Source organism: Amaranthus tricolor, chromosome 17 (genome assembly GCF_026212465.1).
Source record: "Amaranthus tricolor cultivar Red isolate AtriRed21 chromosome 17, ASM2621246v1, whole genome shotgun sequence".
Classification (NCBI taxonomy): Eukaryota; Viridiplantae; Streptophyta; class Magnoliopsida; order Caryophyllales; family Amaranthaceae; genus Amaranthus; species Amaranthus tricolor.
Window position 1 is genome coordinate 8,483,570 of NC_080063.1, and position 15,295 is coordinate 8,498,864.

General features: G+C 34.3%; 1 protein-coding gene across 2 annotated transcripts in view; it reads left to right on the forward strand.

Moving 5' to 3' along the window:
- The window catches only part of LOC130804676 (valine--tRNA ligase, chloroplastic/mitochondrial 2), a 35,394-nt gene extending 26,232 nt beyond the window's left edge, over nt 1-9,162 (forward strand). Inside the window, exons 20-28 of one of the 2 annotated variants that reach the window (XM_057669205.1) lie at nt 521-571; nt 655-767; nt 2,688-2,835; nt 5,289-5,393; nt 5,523-5,624; nt 7,152-7,224; nt 7,306-7,472; nt 8,158-8,291; nt 8,810-9,162. In XM_057669205.1, the coding sequence (XP_057525188.1) occupies nt 521-571; nt 655-767; nt 2,688-2,835; nt 5,289-5,393; nt 5,523-5,624; nt 7,152-7,224; nt 7,306-7,472; nt 8,158-8,291; nt 8,810 (894 nt within the window). In that variant the 3' untranslated portion in view covers nt 8,811-9,162. The remainder of the gene's footprint in view (nt 1-520; nt 572-654; nt 768-2,687; nt 2,836-5,288; nt 5,394-5,522; nt 5,625-7,151; nt 7,225-7,305; nt 7,473-8,157; nt 8,292-8,809) is intronic. The other variant, XM_057669206.1, reaches the window with a different exon arrangement.
- Nucleotides 9,163-15,295: the final 6,133 nt, after the last annotated feature.

Here is a 15,295-nt window from a genome sequence, read left to right on the forward strand (position 1 = left end):
TTCCTCTGAATTATTTTGAAACCACATTCCCAGACAAAAATAGTAATTATGGTGCTAATAAATTGAATTTTTCAGACCACTTCAAACGAAATGAAATGATTTTAATTAAAGTTTATTTTACAGTGAGAAACAAGAGAGAGAGAGGATGTGTGTTTGAGCATTCTTGTGTTACTTTGTTTCTGTGGTTCCATCGGAAGTGCTTTTAAAAGAGGATCTAACAACACTTACATCATTTTTCTTGCAAATATCTGGAAAAGTATTTTTGTGAAATAGATGTTCTCTTTAATAAACTTGGTCAAGTTTTGCATTGTTTTCCGTTTCAATCAAGAGTAGACTATTGTCGAAACTTGATAATACATAAACTTGATTTGATCTTAACATCATTTGTATATGATTCAACATTAAGGGGTGCAGCTATTTTTGTAAATTGATTAATATGCAAGTTGCTTATCTATTGAGAGTACTAGCCCTCTACTAAAGATTTTTGGCCTTGACTTTCAACTAAGGATTGCCTTTTCAGTTTGATAAAGAAGAGTCTTTGCTCAAGTTGCGGTTGCCAGAGAATTGGGTGGTAAGATTATTTCTTGATATCCATTTGTTTTTCGGGAAAAAAAATCTACAGGTCTGTATTGTTGATTTTTATTTAAATAACAGGTTTCAAAGCTTCATATGCTCATTGACACAGTAACTTCAAGTTACGACAAATTCTACTTTGGAGATGTTGCACGAGAAGCTTATGATTTCTTTTGGGGAGATTTTGCTGATTGGTATGCTTGTTGAATTATATAATATATTGTGCTCTAAGGCTGCTTCAATTATACTTGACAAGAACTAAGCCATAAAACTTCAAACAAATTATTGAGCTAGATGTAGGCATCAGACAAACGACATAGATCATTGGTCACTTTGTGAATTATAATTTATCCAATTGAACTAGATTCTGTCTGTTTTCTCTGGGACCATAGCCTCTGCTACACACGTATTGCTGTTTTAAACAGACTACTGAACTGCATTTTCAGATTTTTAAGTTTATGAATTTTGTGGGGTGGACAGTTAGAAATCCATCTTTAGGTTTTTACATGTCGTCAATTCCATGGTTGTTTTCAAGGCAAACAATGTAGTGAGGGTATTATTAGTGTGTGACCTATGTTGTATTCAGTAACCATACAATGTTCGTCTTCTAGTCTCGAAATCTGTTAAACTGTCTTTCATTTGAAGAGGGTGCCATTGGTAACATGTTAGTGTTGAAAGTGGCAAATTTTAGCATTTAAATGTTTTTATAAACCTCGCTGTTGATTAAGAATAGATTTTAGTGATAATACTGTATGACTTAAAAGTTCACTAGGAGTTTATATAAGGAAAGCAATGCATATGTTTTATATAAAAAGGAGCCAAGATGCATATGTTAATATGTATGTGTGGGAATACGCTTAGAGGTAGACTATGAAATGAAAATATAACAATGAAATTAGATGTGGGAGTATCTCCCATAATAAAGAAGAATCAACTTTGTTGATTCGAAATATGCAAGCCGCCGAGAAAATGCTTACATTATGAAAATTGAGTTGGACAATTGAAGACAACACAAAAGGTCGAAGGAGATCAAAGATGACTTGGATGGTAAGGGTAAATTAAGATATGGTCGATTACGTATGCATGTTCGTATAATATTGGATAGTGCTGATTTAGTATCTTTGAGATAAGGTTTTGGAATTGTTGTTGTGCAGGTGTCAAGGTATGTGTCTCTTAAACTATTCTACCAAGAAAAGGGATCGATTAAAAAATACCTTAAATTGGTTAATTGGGTAGTTGGGTTAAGAATTGTTCTCAAATCTCAACCCATTTTCATAGATGATCAGCTTCAAATTCATAGAAAATGTTCCAATTGAATACTGTTAATTAAATATGTATCTTTGTATGTTGTCAAAATGTCAGCATATGTTTTTGTAGTTGATTTTATCTGAGTTTGTTGATGGACGCTCACTCAACACCATACGCCACTTAAGCTTTTTAGGGATAATAGAAGCTACACCGTTTATGTCACCAGCATATAGATACAGTTGGACATCATATTCAATGTTCCTTGTGTTTTTGTTGGGAAGAACATAGGAAGAAATATCCTAGGGTTTGTGACAGTAATTGATGATTATAGTAATCTTAGAAGAGGGTTTTTGAACTGTATAGTTTACCTTGCATCTTTTTGTGTTATTCTATGGACTTCTTGGGAGGAATATAGCAAGTTATCTATCTTTTTGATACTCTGCCGTCTAATTTGATTCTCTTTGAAGAGATAGATCAACCATTAAATGCATTTTCAAATATTTTATTAGCTTAGGATTATTGGATTACACGTCCATTGCATCATTAGTGTTTGTTTAATGCTTGGATTTTTGTATGGATGCAAATAGAATTATTCAATTTTTTTTCATTTCATTTGATTTTCTCTCTTTACTTTTCTCCAAGATTTTCTATATCTAAAACAAATCCACCAAACCTGTTCTAGGATACTAGTCTTAGTTGATTAAAGTCGGTGTGTTATTTTTGATAATAATACAAAGCAATCATCTTTAATTGGCAAGTCGTATCTCCATAAATAACCTATGCATTCTATATTAAATGAGCTTTTCTTGAAGTCCATGTGATGGATATTTTCTTTCTAGAATCTTACGAGTTTTTTCCTTTATTAGGTACATAGAAGCTAGTAAAGCTCGCCTCTATCAGTCCGTAGATAACTCTTTAAGCTGTGCAGCGCAAGCAGTGCTTTTGTATGTTTTTGAGAACATATTGAAAATTCTGCATCCCTTCATGCCCTTCGTCACTGAGGCACTTTGGCAGGTTTGATGACTCTTATTATTGATATGCCGTGTGCTTGTCTTGCTAAAAATAATGACAGGCACTTTGGTTGGTTGAGTTTAAGAAGCAATGCTGAACTGGCACATAAATTAGTCCAACCAATTGCATTTTTATCGATTGAGTTTTTCACTTTGGAGTATGGGTAATGGATTACACAAATTGATAGTGTGGTGTTTCTTGTGGTGGAGTTATACAGATCTTTATCTTGGGGTTTAATTGGGTATGTTAATGTCAATTATCCTTCATGGCTGCTGTCTTTAGAACAGAGGAAGCTTGTGGAAGGCAATGGTTTGTTAGGTTTCACTATAAATAAAAAAGTGACATTAATTCAAATCATCAAATTTCACATACATGTGAATCAAAGAATTACATATATATGTGAATTAAAGAATTATATATACATATTATTTCTTAACTCGGTATCTTGCAGTCTACTGTAGGCTGGAGGTTTTGCCAAATATTAAATTTGTTAAATAACTTCAACTAAAATGAATTTGAATACTAAATTAACTAAATTGAGTATGACTAATATTTTTATCACCTAGATTTGAAGCAGATTATAAAAGAGGAATGAAGGAATTTTGAGGGAGATGAGTTGGTAAAATAAGGGAGGAATTCTATTCATTGGATAAATATTGGGACTCGCAAAAACAAGGAAGAAGGGAGTCTAGCAAAGAGAGTGCAATTAAAAATGCGTGTGGGAGGATAGAACAATAAATGCTACGCATGCAATGTGACATACATTTTCCAAAATGTATTTCATGGGTTTCAAACCCCAAACTTTCAATTTACCTTACAATAATTTTACCTACTCCTCTACCTTATTACTAGTGAAATGTACATCATTGTGAGGCCCCTAACATTTGGTGACATGTGCAATCAAACACTTTAGACTAGCCTAGAACTTGTGACATTTTCAAATACGTAACTCTCGACAGAGTTCTGTCATGCTGCCACAAGCAATTTATTTGCAACTGTCCTTTTTCCATCAACTTTGTTTTTTACTTCCTTTTTCCATCAACTTTGTTTTTTACTTTTGATTTTCTTTAAGTTAAGGAAAAGTTTTCATCCAATAAAATTTGGAAGTAGAATTCATTTGTTGCTGGATAAAATCTCCATGATATGATAACTTGGTCTCAAGGACCTTTGTTTGGAATTAAGGTCACAGCGGGAGTGTTATCATTTCTATAACTTGTTTGTTGGTAAATATTTAAAAAATTTTCACTTGACATTTCTGGTGGATGTACAATCTTCGTCAAATCTATATCAAATCTTCATCATTTCAATAACTTTTAGTCCCACACTTTTTCACAACTTAGAAAGGGAAGATTGGGCGATACACATTAGATTTTTCATGGGGGTTGTGGGTGATAGGGTTTTGTAATCTACAACCTCAGTCCACATCCTCATTCACTACTTAAGTACCACCAACACCTATCTCCACTATCCTAGCCCAAAACAATTTCTATCACCTTTATCTACCCCAAAACTAGTCTTCCAGGCCGCCGCAAAAACCTCAATTCTCATGGCGGCCATCGCAATCAGGAAAACTATTGAAAGAGTAGAACGAAGTGAGTTGCACCAGAATCTGAAACAAATTGTGTAGATAAGCAAGACATGCACCGGAGGCATAGTGCAAAATCAAGGCCGCGTCATCGTATCGCGGTTGTATTGTAAAGGTTTTTGAGTTTATTGCGACCTAAATATAGGCCACTGACCGCAAAATCATCCCTATTGTCCGTGAAATCCTTTTCATGTCCGTTACCGCGACCATGACCAAAACCGTATTTTTTCACTATGCCGGGAGGTTGTTTTGTGGAGGAAGGGAAGGGACAGTGGTGGTTGTTGGCCAAGGGAGTTGATGATTCTGGGAGGATCTTCAATGGATATGTTGTGAAATTTGAGTCTGCTTGGAGGTCTCCAAATTTTCTTTGGAGTTTTTGACTCCTGGTATTTTGAGTCTAATGATGGTTCATTGAGATTTTTGTTGTGCTAGTTTGGCGAGGGCGTTTCTTTTGATGGTTCAACAAGTTTGGCAGGGAGAGGGGTTGGTCCAGTTGAATCAAAGAAGGGGGTATTGGAGTATAGATGGGTTGATCAGGTCCAGTGAAAGGGATGGGGGTAATTGGAGCTGGATAGTAAGGGTGGTCATCTGAGCAGATAGAAAATCAAAAGAGAGTATGGTTTGGGAGTTCATTGATAATTAAGATGGGAGTATATTTGATGCTTAGTGGGTTAAGTTGGTAGAAAGTTCATGGTAAGATAAAATTTCACCAAAAACAGCCAAACTGGAGGTCTGGAAGTGATACAAATAAAATGGAGACCCTTATATGGAAAGTAAGACAAATAGAAAATTGTAGTATTTATGTTGTGCCCTTGTAGCTGTATGGGATGTTATCTTCCATTTCTATACTAATGTTTATGTTCTTGTACAGGCAATACCCAACCAGAAAGAGCCTCTTATCATATCTTCGTGGCCTAGTACTTCACTTCCTTCACATTCAAACATGATAAAAAGATTCGAGAATTTTCAGGCTTTGGTGAGTAAAAGCGATTTCATGCACTAGGAAGTTTATTTTCCCAAAAATGTTCTTGGAACTATTTTTGAGTAGTAATTTTGCTATCTACCAATAAAGAATGATGAAAAATAACTATATTCTGATGTCCAGACAAGGGCTATTCGTAATGTGCGAGCAGAGTACTCTGTTGAGCCTGTAAAACGGATTTCTGCAACTATTGTTGCGAACCTCGATGTTATTGAATACATCTCTGTAAGTATACCTTTTCTTTTGGTTCCTTCTTCCTGTTTATGACTGTCCTTATGATGAGTATATTTTTTTCACTTATAATCATCTAGATCACCTTATATAGTCCTCTGTACTCAATTTGATTATATATTTATCCTTTTGTATCATCCAACTAAATAGAGAAAACTGATTTCATTCATTGTTATATTCATAAACCATACTTCCTGGAACTTGCAGATTGCAAGGAATTTCATATTTGAATTATTCCAAATTTATGGAAAAGTGAACATTTCTTTTTTAATTAAATTTAATTGAGAACACTGATTTAAAATGTGCTTGTTTATTCGTTAGTACATCCTTCTCGAACACTGAACTACATTTGACCGTCAAATACTCTAAATTTTAAGTGCAAAGCCCAGTATGTAAGGTGGAGAAATACGAGATTTTAATTACCAGAAAAAGTTGAATTGTGCGCTTGTAAAATTAGTATTTTAGAGCTTTTGGATGACCACTCACGCAAAAGATATGATACCACACACCACCGAAAGGTTAACACTCGAGAGGGCCACTTACAATTAAAAATTCAGAAATGTTTTCGTTCAACTAGTACCAAATAGAAGAAACCCTAAACTCTTTTTTTTTGCAAAAAATTAATTTTGTTATAACCATGATTAAAACGTGTATTTACAACCTATTTATGCTAACAAGTTGTTATTTTCCTTAATCATCTTTAAACTATAATAAGGACACTATTAATAATAACCTTAATACAACTTTTATTAAGCCTATGAACTTCTGATTATTGATGGACTCTAGGATGAATCTAAATCCTTCTCTTACTGAGAAAGGAAAGACTGGAATACAAGGATATGTTGATGAATTTCCTAATCAAGCTCGGTCTTTGAAGCTTCAACAGCCATCCACTTGCAAAATTTCCTTGTCATTCAAACTTGAATTAGAGACATGAATTTTGTTTGCATATGGCTCAAGCACATTAAGAATATCTTGGATTAATGAAATTGGAGAAGAAACTCGTTGATCAATAGTTGGTGAGAAGATTACATAACTTCTTTAGTGTATACTTGGTGTGTTGCCTTTAGACCCGTCAAATTTTGACCTAACTCGGAAAGTCGACCAAACCCCACCCAATCTAGACCAGACTGACCTGACCTATTTTCTAAAATTTGGCAAACTCTTGAGTTGTGCATCAATTTTTTGGGTTATGACCGTCAATGTTATTCTTTGTGTCAATATTCTACAATTATGACATGTAAAACTACTTGTGGCCTATAATGAGAAAAACTATATTTTTTTAATGGAAAATATTACAAGGTACATTTTAGCTATTTTATAGCAAGAAGAATAAAATGTTAATAAATTTATGTCCCGTTGGGTCAAAACCGACCCACCTGAAACCGACATGTCTGACTGATTTGACATGTCTAGTTGCCTTTTTTATGCTTTGTGTGTGGTCTTGTGAGATTTTGATGAATTCCATTCTCATTTTGCAAGTTGAACAAGAAATAATGATGTCTCTGCTTTTGAAAACAGGAAGAAAAAGAAGTTCTAGCTCTTCTCTCCAAGTTGGACTTGCAAGCTTTGAATTTTGCAGAATCTGTTCCAGGTCTGTTGTTATGATTGAATATTGTACTTACTTCAGATGCGCTACATCTATATCCATACATAATAACACTATAATCTGCAGAAGATGCAAATCAGTCAGTTCACCTTGTTGCTAGTGAAGGTCTAGAAGCATATCTTCCTCTTGCTGATATGGTAGATGTCTCCGCTGAAATGCAGCGGCTTGAGAAGCGTCTTGTTAAGATGGAAGGCGAGTATAAAGGGATTAGAGCTCGCCTTGATTCTCCAAAGGTAGGAGATTCTTACAAATTTCTTAATTCAACTAGCATAAGTAACACTATTCAATGACATAATATTGCCATATATGAATGGTTATGGTTCTTGCTTTGTAACCCTCATCCTTTATGCTTCTGGGTTTAAGAGTCAGTCGATCTTTATGAGAGTGGTGAAAGAAGCTATTTACAGCTTAGTTAAGGATAAAAGCTACATGTTGCAGTACTCCAAAGTCCAAACACATCTAAGACGATTAAAAAAAATAATAATAATTTGCAAATTACAACCTTAAAGTTTGGTGCTTTTGCAAATTACAGCCTCAATGTTTATTTTTTGTGAAATACAGTCACCAAAAGGTATCATAGTTTGCAGGTTCACGCCAAAACACAGAATTACGACCAATTTGGTGGTCGGAATTTTAGGTTAAATGGTCGGAGTTCTATATTTTTAGCATGAACTTGTAAACTTTGATACTTTGGTAGATATAATTCGCAAAAAATAAACATTAAAGCTGTAATTTGCAAAAATGTTAAACTTTAAAGTTGTAATTCGCAAATTATTCAAAAAGAAAATGGGTAGTCTGTGGTGGTGCTGAGAATATATGCTAGAAATATCTTTGTTGCAGTACATCTTTGTGTATGGATTTCTGTATTTCATCCTACTTAGTCCATCGACTTGATATGTGATATGCTTTCACTTCTAGTTTTTGGAGAAAGCTCCGCAAGAAATAGTCTCTGCCACTCAAGAAAAGGCTGATGAAATGGAAGAGAAGATAAATCTGACCAAAAATCGTATAGCATTCCTCAAATCAACAGCATTGATGACACAAGCAGTGTAGTGAGTCTACTATTTGCTGCTAATCCCTCAACATTTTCCCAAAATTTGAACAACATAAGCAATATTGCATAAAAATTCTCAAAATAGGTATGGGGGAAATTTATTTCTCAAAATAAGCTCGTAAATCTCGAAACCTAGGTAAGAAGATTGTTCGTTGTTACTAAACAAGTGAACAAAAAACAAGGGACAATAAAAAGTTAAAAGACTTTGTTCGCTGTTGTGTTTTACCTTGTTAAACCCAGACCTTTTTGTTTGGTGTTAGTAACAGTGAACAAAGTGCTTGAATTTTTTTTATCAGTATGCTTTGTTTGCTGTTAGTGATAGCGAACAGCCTCCTTACTTAAGTTTGGAGATTTGCGTGCTTATTTTGGGAAATAAGTTTCCCCATGCCTATTTTGGAAACTTATTATGCAATTTTGCTTATTTTGTTTAAATTTTTACATTTTCCTTTGATTGTTTATGCTAAATCATGTTTATTTGCATTTCCTACATGAAGTTGCTAATGATGACTTCTTCAGGTATGAATCTGATGATGTTTTGTTGGCGCCTATGCGAATAGAAAGCATTTTGGAGTATACTGGTCCTTTGTATGAGTTCACACCAACACATCATGCAATTTTGACTGATGTACATTTCTGTATGGTAGTATGCTGTTTAAACCTCATTCTTAATTCCTCATTCTTTATTGTGCACTATTTTCAGCTAGTATTCCTTTTGTGTTGTCAGAATAGTATGCCCTTTTGTATTAGTTTTCCAATTTGTATGTTTGTTCAGATAGATAAAATTATATCATTGATGAAATTTTTTTTTATCATTGATAAAATATTGGAGTATTTGCTTCTTTATCATTATAAAATAAAATATTGGAGTATTGTCTAGTCTAAATTTTATTAGGTTAAGTTACACTTAATTAGAAACGGGCTGATAATGTAAACCAATAAGTCAGTTTTAGTGGTCGTCCATATAAATCTTTCTCTTTATTCATTTTGCCTTCATACAATCTAAACCTATAATTTTAATCTTTAATACACCCTTCGTTTCTTTTCAAATGTCCCATTTGATATGGGCACGTTTGCCAACGCACTAATACTATCCTTAACATCTCTAAATGTGTGTCTGTCAAAAGGTAATTGAGGTTAGGGATTGGGATTTTAAAGTGGAATCATAAAAAGTTCTTTGTTTGTTTTTGGTTTGAGACTTGGAAAGGGAGAGTTCCACAAAAAATATCTTGGGGGAGGTGATATTTTTGGGTTGAGACTTGAAAAATTTATGCAGATATTTTTGTCATTAATAAAAGTAAAAAAAAGCAAGAGTTATAAAGACAATTTTGTAAATATAATTAATTTTTATTTAATTATTTATCTATTCTTATCATTTGCTAAACAAGTACATGAGACATTTATTTTCAAAGTTTTAATTCAAGTCCCATCCTAAAGTCTCAACTTTAGTATCTTAATTTCCATTCCCATTCCCACATGTAAAATATCCCTTAATTGTGCATAATTAAAAATTATAAAAACTAAATATTAATAAATCTTATGTTGGGACTAATGAAAACAAGATTTCATTGGACTATGTTTTAACTTATTAAAAGAGTAAATGATGATTAGTGTCAAAAAATCAAATGAGACGTTTAAAAAGAAATAGAGGGTGTATCATTTTGGAAAAATTGTCATGAATAATCCCACTTATCACCCATTCTCTGTGAATAATTCCTACTTTAGATTATTTTCTAATAATCTAACCTTTGGTATGTGTTTGTTATTAGCATACCCTATAACTTGTTTTTACCTGTTATAATAGGTAACTTAATAAAAAAAAGAAAAAAAAACATTTCCATCTCGTGCTCCCATCTCCAACATTTCAACTATAGATGTTCATGGGCGAGCTACCCGCTAAGTTCGCCGAGCATGGACAGCGTTTTTCAAAAAAATTTAAAGTTTGAACGGGTAATACCCGCCCGCCAAGATTTATGGGCGAGTATCGACACCAAAAAAATACCCACGGGTAAACCCGCCTACCCGCTTAGTTTAATATATTATTTATTAAATAATTAATTCTATTAATTATTAAACTAGTACTACTACAAGACTCATACCCAACTTTAGTAATTAGTACTCATACCCAACTTTAGTAATTAGTACCCATACCCAACATTAATTTATTACTCTTGTACTAGCCCTAAGATTTGCTTCTTTTAGACTTTAAAGTTTTTAATTCTACCGTCTACATTAAATATTTTTAACTTTCAAAGCACTCAAGCATTTGATTATCAAAATTCAAACAAGTAGCTGACTCCACCATCTATATTCAATATTCATCTAATTTGTATGTATTTAAAGTATCTTAGACAATGTATTCTATTTTAATTGTTATTAAAACTTAACTTTATAATATGATTTATATTTTAAACTTTTATATAACAAAATACCAGCCTATTCGCGTGTCCCGCCCGCTTTAAAAATGGGCGGATAGCGACAAAAAAATATGCTCGCAAATGCTGCCAGACTTTTGAATATTTGAGCCCACGGGTAGAATTTTTAGGTATTATCCGGTCAGCTACCCGCCCAAGCCCGCCTATGAATAGCACTAATTTCAACCAATAATTCAACCATCTTCTAACCCCACAACCACCAAATCGCGGCCACCACCTCTTCTCCTAAGCTACTATGCAACCCCATCCCCTCCCCCGCTACTCACGAACCCTTAACCCTTCCCACCATTCCAGCAAAAGAAGGCGTTTTGTTTCCATTAATGGCAACGAGTCTGTCTCCGGTGGGCCGATGGGGTAGTTCAGACCAAGGATTCTCGAATTAATGTTCTAGAAGGGTGAAGACTCTTGATTAGTCTAGCTTTGTTAGGAAACGGTAGCTTTAGTGATTGCAGAAATAGAGAAGATGAAGAATGACTATGATTCTAAGGTTAATCTCCCTCCTTGTATTGACTACTTAAATGGAATCAAAGTTTTTTTGTAGTAATGGAAATAGAAATTTTGATAGAAAGGGCTGGTGGTGGCGGCAAATTGGTGGTGGAAGGGAAGGGGGTTCGTCGGTGCTGGTTGTATTATTGGTGGTTCAAAAGGTTGAGAAGGATAAGGGTGGGATGGAATGGGTTTATCAAAAATTTTCTTATTTTTGTTGAGTTACCTATCGACTATTGTAACAAGTAAAACAAGTGATAGGGTATGCTAATAACAAATACTCCTATAATAAAGGTTGAATTATTGAAAAATAATCTAAAATAGGGATTATTCATAATAAATGAACAAAAGGTGAAATAATTTAGGACAATGTTTTCTATCATTTTTCACTCGTTTCAAGTCATATTAGGTCATTCATGCTCTCTTTTTAAATCATCTAAATATTAACTTAAAATTTTTCTTACCATTTTACTAAAGTCTTATCGCTGCACATGTCTAAATAAGTCTAGACTTAACTACTCCACCTATGACAAAGAGTTCTATGCAATGATTAGAGCTTTAGAGAACTGGTCCCATTATCTGAAAGTACAACCCTTCATCTTATATACTGACCATGAGTCCTTGAAAAATATTCATGGACAAAACAAACTCAACCCTAGACATGCTAGATGGGTTGAATTCCTACAAACCTTCAATTTCTCAGCAAAATACAAAACAGGAAAGACCAATGTTATTGCTAATGCTCTGAGTAGGAGGTACAACTTGCTAGCTATTCTTGATGCTAATGTGATTGGGCTTGAAATAATTAAAGAACAATATGCTAATGATTATGATTTTTGTGATTTATATGCTACTTGTTTGAAAGAACCTCAAGGTGCTTTTCATTTACAACAGGGATTTTTGTTTAAGGGCAATAGATTGTGCATACCCAAGACCCCCTTGAGACTGTTATTAGTAAAAGAAATGCATGAAGGTAGTTTAAGTGGACACTTTGGCATTCAAAAGACTTTAGATATGCTAAGTGAACATTTTTATTGGCTTAAAATGTTGGGAACTATTGGTAAATACATATTGAGATGTGAAGCTTGCATTAAAGCAAAGATCACTTTCCACAAAGGTGAATATAGGCCCTTACCTGTGGCTGACAAACCTTGGGAACATGTGAGTGTGGACTTTGTTATGGCTTTGCCTAGGACACAGAGGCAAAAAGATTCTATCATTGTAGTGGTTGATAGATTCTCAAAAATGGCCCACTTTATTGCTTGCACTAAAGTGGATGATGCCAAACTCATAGCACAGTTATACTTTGCTGAGGTTGTGAGACTACATGGGGTACCCAAGACCATTATATCTGATAGGGATGGCAAATTCCTTAGCTATTTTTGGAAGACCCTGTGGAAACTATTAGGCACCACCCTGCTTTTCAGCACAAGCCATCACCCACAAACGGATGGCCAGACTGAAGTTACTAATAAGACCTTAGGATCCATCCTAAGAACCTTGGTAAGTAAACACCTCAGGGATTGGGACCTTAAACTAAGTCAAGCAGAATTTGCCTACAACCGAAGCCCAAGTTATGCTACAAAATATACACCTTTTCAATGTGTTTATGGGGAAAACCCCCTGTTGCCAATTAACCTCACACACATTAATGTACATGACAGGAAGCAAAAAGATGCGGTTGATCAAGCGGAGGAGCTGCTGAAATTGCATCAGAAGGTCAAGGAGAATATTTGCAAAGTCAATGAGAGATGCAAGCAAAAAGCAGATGGAAAGCATAAGCCTAGAGAACCACTGAAGGAAGGAGACCTGGTCTGGATACATCTAAGAAAGGAGAGGTTCCCTCAGTTAAGAAAAAACAAGTTGATGCCTAGGGTAGCAAGCCCATTTCCAATTACTGCAAAGCTTGGGAATAATGCTTATAAGGTGGAATTACCAAATGAATACAACATATCAAACACCTTTAATATTGGAGATCTGCAACTACATCAAGCAAATCAAGAATTGAGGTCAATTCTTCCCCAAGAAGGAGGAGTTGAACCATATGCAGCATCAAATCATGGTTCAAGTGATTCAAGTAATTCAAGCTCTCATTCTGATTGCCCTATTGTTGCACTCCCTGATCAAGGATTAGGCATAATTAATCCTCAAGATCAACGCAAAAGGCTCAACTAGATAACATGATGGAAGTAGAAGCATCCAGACCATCAAGCAAGTCAACAGAATACTCAAGCAAGGACCATCAGGATCAAGAGCATAATACTGATCAGCAACCCGGCAACCAGGCCACCTTGCTCTGTTGCCTGAGACGTAACCACGAGCTTCTAAGGGGTGACCAAGGTAGATATGACATCTTGGTACATGGACCTAACCATCAAGGGCCTAGCACCCTACTGACAATAGCCACAGAGGCCGAAGGAACCAGTGCAAGGTGCCCCAGTCACCAGCCAGCAGAATAGGCCTTCCAGTACTTAGCCAATTTTATTCTGATTTGCTGTTTTAAAATAGCCTAATAAATGGCACGTGTACAAACTAGCCGTTGCAATGATAGAAAGCTATATATAGATGCATAGGCTTGGTGTAATGGGAATTCATTCGATTAATACAAGTTTTCATTCAGATTTTCATTGTTTTCAATCCGTCTTCATTGTTAGTTGTTCTCTTCTTTTCCTTGAGTATATTTGCGTATGTTCTTCAATCAGTCAAAACGTATTGAAGGAGTAAAACATCTCTGAAACTAGATTGAGGAACAATCTAGTGTGTAACATTTTCATAAGAGTGAGTGAAGCTTAGAGAAGGGTCGTGGATTCAACCCAAGGGTGAGTGAAGCCTGAAGAGGAAGACCACGAGGCTGGCCTGAGAATCAAGAAGAGTGTTCTTGGGTATATATTGGTGAGGATTGTGTGTGTTTCCGCATTTTACAGACTATCTCCAAAGGGAGAGTGGTTCAGTGCAAGATTGTGAGTATGAGGGACCCAATCTTGGTGCACATAGTATCTTAGTGGGAGCTCTACAGTTTCACTTAATCTTATAAATCACAACTTATTAAATTCCTTCACTACTTTAAAATATGAATCTAAGGTATTTAAAGCTCTACATAGTATCTTGGTTTTCGGCTGTTTCAGTTTGAGTTTCAGACCCAAGAGTCAAGACTCAAGCATTACCTAATGCACTCCTATTGGACAGAAATATATATCGACTTTGTCTTGTATGAGATTATATCATCATGGAAAGAACTTGTATGATTAGTCAATTTAAAATTATGAATAATTACTTTAATTATAATAAATGTACATAAATCAGACTAATAAAGATACTTTTCAGCATAAAACATTTTTTTTTTAAATGTTACTGTGAATAAACAATTGCTCCTACTTCTATTTTAGAGATTCGAACAGTGAGACAAAAAAGACATGAAAAGGTAATGTATTAGTTATCCAACCTACAGCGACAATGAATAGTGACCATCGAATTAACAGCTAATCTTACGTCATCATTATCATTGTCATTTTCCCTCTTTCTCTTGTATTTCCTCTATTCTAAATAATTGCCAAAATACGATTATTATAATTTATAACTATTCTCATATTCATTTAATATATTTTATTTGACTTTTTATTATTTTTTAGTAGTGAAATAGGACTATATGTGAAAGAAAAAAAAAGTAGTATTTTTAAATTTTAATAAGGTTATGGAGTTTAATATATGTAAAGGTGTGAAAAGGTAAGTTTCATAAGGATAAATTATCAAAGTTTACGTACCCAAAATAAAAATGAGGCATTTAGGGTGATTTAACTAAATAAGAAAATAAAACACTTAGGGTGAATATGAGGGAGTAGTATATTGTGACTAATGATGACAAATATAGTCAAATAAGATATTGTTTAAATCGTCTAATCGTATACTTTTATAATATTATTTTTTTATAATTTTTAAATGTATATAGTTCAATATATAAATAATCAATATAACACACTGAATTAGGTAAAGTCTCAAATATAACAAATATGATGTAACGGACAAAATATAAAACAACTCATATTTAACACAAATGAATGAGGACATTAGACTACACAACCACTAA